This window comes from Brassica rapa, chromosome A02 (genome assembly GCF_000309985.2).
Source record: "Brassica rapa cultivar Chiifu-401-42 chromosome A02, CAAS_Brap_v3.01, whole genome shotgun sequence".
Lineage (NCBI taxonomy): Eukaryota > Viridiplantae > Streptophyta > Magnoliopsida > Brassicales > Brassicaceae > Brassica > Brassica rapa.
The window spans coordinates 18474185-18482595 of NC_024796.2; the positions used below are offsets into that span (position 1 = coordinate 18474185).

The following is an 8411-nucleotide window of genomic DNA, read 5'->3' on the forward strand; positions in this document are numbered from 1 at the left end:
CACTAGATTTAGTTCAGATTTTCAAATCCATTAAAATACAACAACCAATAATCCCTACTAAATTTGTGATTTTTATTTTTTTTGAAATAAAAATGAATTAGCCACAATTTATAATGTGACTTTTTGTGGCTAAAATAAGGGAAAATTGGATAAAGAGGACACTTTGAACTTGGATTTGTCACATTAGGATTTCTAGAAGATATTTTAGGAAAATAGGATTTTAGATCTTGTAAAATACCAAAGTACCCTTAATTTACCAATTATGTTGAATTTAAATTATAAATTATAATAATTTTCGTAATAAATTTTAATGTTAAAATTTAAATCCATAAAAATTAAAAATATAAAAAAAACACTAAATGGGAAAAAAGGAGACGCGGGATGCCGCAAACCTAATTCCCCTTTCTCTTTGTCTTCTCCGTCTGACGTCGCTCTCCACGGCGATTTAGGGTTCAACGGTGAGAAGCTCTGTTCTTCGTCGGTGTTTCATCAGCCCGTGGTCTCTACTCTCGTCTCCGTCACCATCCTTTTCGATCTCACTGAAGACACAACGGCTGCGAATCGTTCTTCCTCTTCGTCGGGTCAAATCGATTTTCGAAGTGTTCTTCCATCAATTTCGCCTCTCAATCTCACAATTCTTCACAGAAGGTATTGGATTACATCTATAGATTCTCATATTAAACGAAATCGAAGTGTTCTTCCATTAAAGCTTGATTTTTTTTAAAAATGATTTGGCGAGTTTCTTAAACTAATTTTGTTTCACGGATTGGTTAAACAGCTTATACATTATTATTTGTGTGATGATATTGAAACCTTTACATGTTGAACTAAAAAATTTGTCACGGTTTGTAGCTATGTCTGAGGAGCTACCGAAGAGGCTTTTTAAGGAGGGCGAGGAGCCCCGAGTTACTCAGATCAACAACAACTGCAGGATCGACTACATAATCCGAAAGTTCCAAGCGTGGCTGCCAAAGGAGTTGGATGTCGTGAAGAAAGACCCGGTTTTTCATCAGATTTTTAAGCTCCATGAGAATGGTCTTGGATACTCTGCGAGGGTGATACACAGCTTCTTGTGTAGGGAGCTGGTGACTTTCTTACAGCACGAGCTATGGTTTGTCTTCGCGAGGAGACCGCTTCGATTCTCATTGCAAGAGTTCCACGCCGTAACTGGGTTTGAATGCGATACTCACATTTCGCTTGAGGAGTTTGAAGAGTGGAAATATGATGGTGGTTTCTGGAGCAAGGTTTTGAGGAGAAAAGATGGAACAATTACACTCTTCAACCTGTGGACTAAGGACAAGGAAGCTGTAAAAAAATGGAGGAATGCAGATCGCATACGTCTTATCTACTTGGCGATCATTCTTTGTGTGGTATTGGCGAGAGATGAGAAGGCTAATATCCCCCTGAAGTACGTCGCGGTGGTCATGGATCTTGACAGAGTTCGAAGGTATCCTTGGGGAGTTGCTGCTTACGACCTTCTCTGCAAATCCATAGCCAAAAATCGTTCCCAACTGAAGGAAAATACCACTAGCTATGTCTTGGATGGCTTCTCATACGCCTTGCAGATTTGGGCAATGGAAGCGGTGCCAAAAATCGGGAAGCTTTGTGGAAAAAAGCTGGATAAGGGTTTCAAGGACGGTCCTAGATGCATAAACTGGATGGGAGCTGCGAAGGTGTCATATGAGGAGATCATTCGCTTGGAGGAGTTATTACACCCAAGGTAATTTTATCTATTTATGACGACTCTTTCCGGTTTGAAATGAGTAGTTAGTATCTAACTGTATTTCCCTGTCTTGTGTAGGATGACATCTACCCATACATCTCATGGACAGGAAATTATGATGTTGTCAAAGCTCAGGCGTTTCGCAGAGATGATGATGTGGAGGATGACAGAATCAAGGTTCTGATGGAGATGATAAAGAAGGGGCATGATTTTAGTGAGCATGTTTGGGAAACTGAAGAAAATGAAGTGATTTCTTTATCTCTCGATGACGAATCAGCTGTGAATGATGAAGCAAGCGTGAATGTTGAAGCAGCCGAGAGTGATGACGACTTTCAGACTCCGAAAGGATCAAAAAACGTTGGTTCTAGATCAAAGAGGGGTAAAAGAGGCTTCCCGATCGTGGTATGGAGAAGAGAAAGCATAAGGTTCTCGCAAGTGGCGCAAAGCAAGCTCCTTTTAATGAAGACATGAAGGCTTTTATGACACAGTTGTTTGAGCACAACTTCTCTGGAATGGAACAAAGGATACAGAAACAGATGGCCGAGACATTTGAGCAGATGCGGACAGAGCTTAAACAATCACGTAAGGAAGCCAGCGTTGAAGTTGAGCTTGGAGAGCCTTCACCGACAAAGCCATCGACGAGCCAGGCACCGTTGAGGAGGTCCACACGCGGGGTAAACAAACACTAGTCTTCACCATCCTCTTCAATGTTATTTTGTCTTGTTTAAGTTCGTGGTTTGCGTGTCTGTTTGTTTTATTGGCATCTAAGTTATCGGCCTGAATTTTGTTATACTTTATAAGGTCTCGGTTTGTATGTGTGCTTGGTGTGTAAGTGTCCTTGGTTTGTAAGTGTCTTGTTTGAACTTATGTAATGGTCTGGAACTTTTATGTAAAATAATTAAGTAATGATAATGTATTTTGGTATCTCAATTATTGCTTATTTGTCATGAAATAACAGGATGGTTCCGAGACTACATTTGATGTGAAATATAGTGAAGCAGATGATTTGGGTCGCGGGATAGGTACACAAGGGGTTGAAGGGCTTTCTCAGACGTCGTATGTGCCAGGCTTTGATCCATCTCAGGACAAAAAAGAAGAAGACTGGTGGACTCCAATGACTTCGGTCCGAGGTTCAGTGGATAATCCAGTAAAGAAAGAAAAGACAGAGATGAATACAGCTCCACCGCCGTCACAGTGGGAGAAATGGTGCAAAAGAAAAGGTCATGGACTTCAGCTTAGCGATTCACCATTGCCAGAAGATGCTTCTCCGCAGGCGTCACTTTATTATATCTCCGAAGAGTCATGGAAAGGATTCACGGAATGGGCATTAAAGCCTATACCTTTAACAATTGGTCCTACATGCTTTAATTTGTCTGTAGCTACAAGAGTAGTAAGTGCTGGAAAATGGCTTGGAAACGAGGTAATGAATCTTGTACTAACCTTTAGTGAATTTATCTTCCTAACACTTCTTATATGCTATATTACTTAACTTTCATTGTAAATTTTTAGGAGATGGATGCGGTTATGTTTATATGGCGTGTGAACACTACATTGAATCGTTGGGCCCCTCGGCGTGTTGCTTTCATGAGTGCTATGTTTTGCCTCCAAGTAGACGCTGCATACAAGAAGTTTTTACCAAACAAAAAAGCCTATCAGTTGCCTGATTTCCTTCTTGGGTACGGCAGAGGAGAGCTTCCATCTCATGGACGGACTGATCTAGTTTGGGGTGTTGATGTTGATCGACTCTACTTTCCTCTGTTTGTAAATGGTAACCATTCAGTTCTTTTTACATCCTAGTATACATTTCTTCGTTTACAAATTATTGTGGACTCGAACGCAGGTAATCACTGGGTTGGTGTCTGTGTAAACATCATTGAAAGAAAAGTAGAAGTCTTTGATTGCGGTCGGGGAAAGAACAGACAGTACGTTGAGAAGTTTGCTGCTATCATTCCTAGGATAGTGAAGTCCGTTGCACCACAAGAGAGACAGAAGCAGCTACTGCTCTCATCATATTCTATCGTGGAAGTGCCTATGAAGTTGAGATTGAACAAAAGTTGTTGTGATTGCGGTGCATACACTCTGAAGCACTTGGAATGCTCGCTGCTTGGTCTTGACGTCAGTTTAGTGGATGATGAAATCATTATGGGTTGTAGACAGAAGATTGGAGTGGACTTATGGGAGGCTGCACACGACCCCATCTTTGCTGAGGTTATGACACGTTATATGCCATCACCATGGGAGAGGTCTGAGGTCTTTGACCTGGAGGATGATTGATTAACTGTGATTTTAGTAGTTTGGTTTGTTAGAATTAGAAAACAACTTTGGCTTTGGTATTTGATTTGGCTTTGGTATTTGATTTGAATTAAGAAACAACTCTAGCTTTGATTTTGTATAAATTATGAAACAACCCTAAAAGAACAAAATCATAAAAACTGAGGACCCAAACCCTAAACAAACCCTTAACTAAAACCATAACCATAGACATACCCTAACCAAACCCTTAACTAAACCATAAACCATAGAAAATACCCTAACAAACCCTAACCTGTAATTCATAGTCAACCCTTAACCCTAAATAAACTCTAAAACCATAACCGTAGACATACTCTAACCAAACCCTTAACTAAAACCAAATACAAATTAATCCAACGCCTCAAACACACACCTATTTATTGATTATTTTTGTACATTGGTCACTATCTAAGTACGTCCGTCCACTATGTTTGATAGATGTTTAAACACTAATTTAGAGGGTTCAAAGACAAAGTTCTTGTGGTGTTATCGATAAATTAAAATGATTTTTTTCTGCTCTGCCTTAGCTAGAATACGCGTTCTGGGAGTATGAAACGACGTAGTTTTGGTTATTTTTTTGACCTAATCTCTTTTCTTCCTCATTCTTCCTCGACAGAGAGATTGCAGCGGCGAAAATTTGGAGATCGACTCCCTCATGTCTTCAGTAAATTCTTCATCCACTACAAGAGATCGCCTCGCGAAACAACGGGGAATTCCCACAAGATGCAATTGCGGTGAGGCAGTGAATCGTTTCACTTCAAAAACAATTCAAAATCCGGGAAGATTATTTCATTGTTGTCCTTTGGGATCTCAAAAGGTTAGTCATGTTATCATATAACTGTCTCGTTGTTGTCCGATGAGAGTAGAATTAGTCAATCTAATTGTGTATTGGATGTTACTGATGAAGGACAAAACCCACTTGTTCAAATGGACTGACAAGTCAGTTGTTGAGGAGATTGAAGACTTCCAAGACCTGTTTGACGTGTTACTCGTTGACAATTCCGAGTTTCAGAAATCAGTGAGAGCTGGTGAGGCCATGATGACACGCCATGAGAGTAGAATTCAAGAGATGGAAGATGCAATGTGCCATTGCGAAGAGAAGACCTTGGAATGCATTAGGGAACTTAGGGGCATAAAAGCTTTGTTTGTGTGTTGTTTGGTGATGGTCTTCTTGTACCATATCTATGCATGATGTTCAACTACTTTTTATGTGCTTCCTCAACTTGTTGTTTCTTATTTTCAAAGAAGTTAAGACCATGTTTCTTGTTATTTCGAGGTGATCATCATCTACTGAAACGAATTATTTTGCAATTACTTTGATTGTTACTAGAATAAATCGATTTGTCTCTATAGTTTAGCAAATACCAAATTGTCAAATAGGTTCTTAAACAGAAGATCAAATTGTTTCAAAAGCAATAAAGAAAAAAACAGAGACAGATGCAGACACATAACAAACTAGATGGGTAAATCGCATGTTCCTCTCTTGTGTCCTTCAGTTCCACAACGGCTACACTTATGCTTTTTATTCTTCTTTGATCCTTGAGAAGATGCGATCTTGTCTTCTACTGATTCATACCTTCTCTTTACTGGTCGACCAGCACTCTTTCTTGTCTTTGGTGGTAAAACCTTTGCAAGTTTAACCTCAGCAGGGACATTCCATTCTGACTCTACAACTGCTATTGGATTAATGGAATCTGCATAGGCGGTTCTCCACGCTGCAGTGCTGTATAAGGCGTCAGTGAATCTGTGCACTTCCATACCTGTCAATCTCAAAAAAAACTTGATCAATATGAAGTCTATATGATGAAAATCCCGAAAATAAATAATTCTCAAGTATTCATGTGTTTATACTTCCATACCTCGTGAATAAATTGCAGGAATGGCGTGTCGGCAAGGAATTTTTCCTATATCATACTTACCACATGTGCATGTTCTTCTTTCCAAATCAACATGACAATCATATATGTCTCCTTTTACAACCGATCTGAAGTTGTCAACCTTGTAAACCTGGAATCCTTTTGCCTTCACAATTCTCCTATCAATCTTTCTCTCCACCTTAGCGGTTAAAGGATCTAGATGCTTTGAGCTTAACAAGCGACGCTCATAGAACCATCGAGTCAACAGTTCTCTTATACTATCAAGCAAAGGAATAACCGGATATTCTCTAGGTATTCTAAGAACTGAATTTATAGACTCTGCAGGGTTCGTGGTCCTAATGTCATACCTGGAACCAGGGAAGAGAGAACGAGCCCATTTGCGCACATCAGCCTCCCGTAGATATCTTCCAAGCTCAGGACTCATATCAAAAATTTCGGTGATACGTTCTTGAAATTCAGTGTATCTATATGCCCGTGAAGCCTTTTCTACCAACGCAGTCAATCCTTTTGTCTTGAAAAATGAGACCACATTGGTCAATAAGTGATGAATGCAAATTCCATGTGCTGATCGAGGGTAGACAGTCCCAATAGCTTTAGAAATAGACGCATTTCTATCTGAGACAAAAGCTAGGTCTTGACAATCAGCAATAACCACTTTCAACTGTCTGAAGAACCACCCCCGAATCGTCATTCTCTGAATCAACAACCCCAAATGCAATCGGATACAAATTAGAGTTACCATCTACAGCAGTAGCAACAAGAAGTGTCCCTTTGTATTTATTTTTCAGAAAAGTTCCGTCAACAACAATCACCCTTCGCATTGCATTGTAGAATCCTCTAACTGATTGCCCAAATGACATAAATAGATACATGAATCTTCCCTTCTCATTAGTTTCATAGTGAGTATGCGTACCAGGATTTGCTTCTTTAATCATATGCAGATATGCTGGTATTTTAGAGTAACTGCGATCTGGTATACCTCTAGCAGCTGCAATAGCAAACTCACGAGCTTCCCAAGCGTGCCAATAAGTAATCTCACAACTATGCTCCATTCTCATAAATTGAATGATGTCATTCGGTTTTGGGCCATCGTTTGCATCATCAAATCGATGTTGTATCAGAGTCCCAATTGTTCTTGCTGATGCTGTTTTTCCGAATTTCCTTTTCTTTGAAGGAGCACATGAATGTCTTCCATCACATTGGTTGATCATGAAATATGTAGACCCATCTATTCCTTCTGCACGCACAGTCCAGTTGCACAATGCATCTTTACATCGAATATACCACCATTTTCTCGTGGATTTGATAACAGTGTAATCGAAATTATTCTTCATCGCTAAAATTTCCATTGTTGCCTTCAGAACCCCTTTACTTGTGAAAATTTGATCCTTCTTCACGAAGTCTCCTCTCCAAGCTCGACCATCCTTATCACTGTCTCCATTGTTTTGAAAAAGTTCAATGTTTTCACTCCTTAAAGGACCGCAACCATCTGCAGCGACATGATTCGTTCTTTTAACAAAAGACTCCTTTGACGGCTTGACAAACTCTGCTCGATTTATCTCAGGAACTTCTTCATCCTCAACATTACTTGAATCGCAAGGCTCCTTATTCAAATCGATATTGACTCGTTCCTTTTGATTTACACCGAAACAGAGAACATCACACACAAGGTAGTAGACGATTCCCTCTTTGCATAGCCCACAAAATTAGATGCTTGCCGATCATTGGTGATAATAATAGGAGGATTCCCTTTTTGATTCAACAACGAATAACTGAACTCGGCATTAATGGCATTATGGTCCACCCCATAATCCTCACACACCATTATCTTGAGCTGCTTCAACGTAGTAGTAGTTGCTAATGTTACCATTCGACCACGCCTTTCTTTGTCTACCACGAAACTCCAGTCATCACCGCGACTACACATCCATTCACCCGATTTGACATAGATTAGAACCATGTTGTATTGATAGAGAAAAGAGAGATGATTATGTCGATGAAGAAGAGAGAAACACAAAGAACGACGACAAAAGATCGTGGGAGAAGGAGAAAAAACGTGGGAGAAAATATTCTTGGAGATATTTAGGGAAGATTTAGTTTAGATTTAGGAAACATCTTTAACCGATTATGGAAGTTTCCATATTTTTCGGATTTCCTGTAGAATGTATAACCTATGTAAGTCAGAACACAGTAGAGTAGATGTGAAACATATTCTTCCCTAGGCGCCACATAAGGTAAAAGGCAGACCACATCATGGCTCCAAATATAGATAGGGTATATCAACGCATTGTGGCTACATGTCGTAACAAGCTAAAGGTATAAGAAAGACATCTTTCTTGATTATAACGTAACGTAACCTAGCTTTGGTTAGAATATATAAGAAAAGATAGGTTACGTTGTATACCAAAGATATATCTATGTATAAACATTAGTAGCCGAATTCTAGACTAAGTAGATGACCAGAATGAGTATTGTAACTGTAGCTAGAAGATGAAATAAAATATGATTCATTTTAAAAA

General features: G+C 39.4%; 2 protein-coding genes and 1 long non-coding RNA gene across 3 annotated transcripts; all 3 read left to right on the top strand.

Moving 5' to 3' along the window:
* Window positions 1-418: 418 nt before the first annotated feature.
* LOC117131975 lies at window positions 419-2412 on the top strand. Its single transcript, XM_033285239.1, has 4 exons — window positions 419-648; window positions 853-1720; window positions 1870-2125; window positions 2212-2412. Exons 2-4 carry the CDS (start codon window positions 855-857, stop codon window positions 2410-2412), a joined length of 1323 nt encoding a protein of 440 aa, XP_033141130.1. The 5' UTR covers window positions 419-648; window positions 853-854.
* LOC103853574 lies at window positions 1707-4130 on the top strand. The gene is made up of 4 exons (XM_033284814.1): window positions 1707-1720; window positions 1802-3143; window positions 3233-3491; window positions 3564-4130. Exons 2-4 carry the CDS (start codon window positions 2838-2840, stop codon window positions 3995-3997), a joined length of 999 nt encoding a protein of 332 aa, XP_033140705.1. The 5' UTR covers window positions 1707-1720; window positions 1802-2837; the 3' UTR covers window positions 3998-4130.
* A 161-nt stretch (window positions 4131-4291) lies between these two features.
* LOC117131880 lies at window positions 4292-7243 on the top strand. The gene is made up of 2 exons (XR_004455298.1): window positions 4292-4832; window positions 4923-7243. It is a non-coding gene; the product is annotated as an uncharacterized LOC117131880 (long non-coding RNA).
* The last annotated feature ends 1168 nt before the right edge of the window (window positions 7244-8411 follow it).

Bases quoted from the DNA above. Each gene is read 5' to 3' on its own strand.
- LOC117131975 (XM_033285239.1), top strand. From the start codon at position 855: ATGTCTGAGGAGCTACCGAAGAGGCTTTTTAAGGAGGGCGAGGAGCCC. The intron at 1,721-1,869 runs GTAATTTTATCT...GGCGTTTCGCAG, and splicing joins GAGGAGTTATTACACCCAAG to AGATGATGATGTGGAGGATG. The intron at 2,126-2,211 runs GTATGGAGAAGA...TTTATGACACAG, and splicing joins AAAGAGGCTTCCCGATCGTG to TTGTTTGAGCACAACTTCTC.
- LOC103853574 (XM_033284814.1), top strand. From the start codon at position 2,838: ATGACTTCGGTCCGAGGTTCAGTGGATAATCCAGTAAAGAAAGAAAAG. The intron at 3,144-3,232 runs GTAATGAATCTT...GTAAATTTTTAG, and splicing joins GAAAATGGCTTGGAAACGAG to GAGATGGATGCGGTTATGTT. The intron at 3,492-3,563 runs GTAACCATTCAG...ACTCGAACGCAG, and splicing joins CTTTCCTCTGTTTGTAAATG to GTAATCACTGGGTTGGTGTC.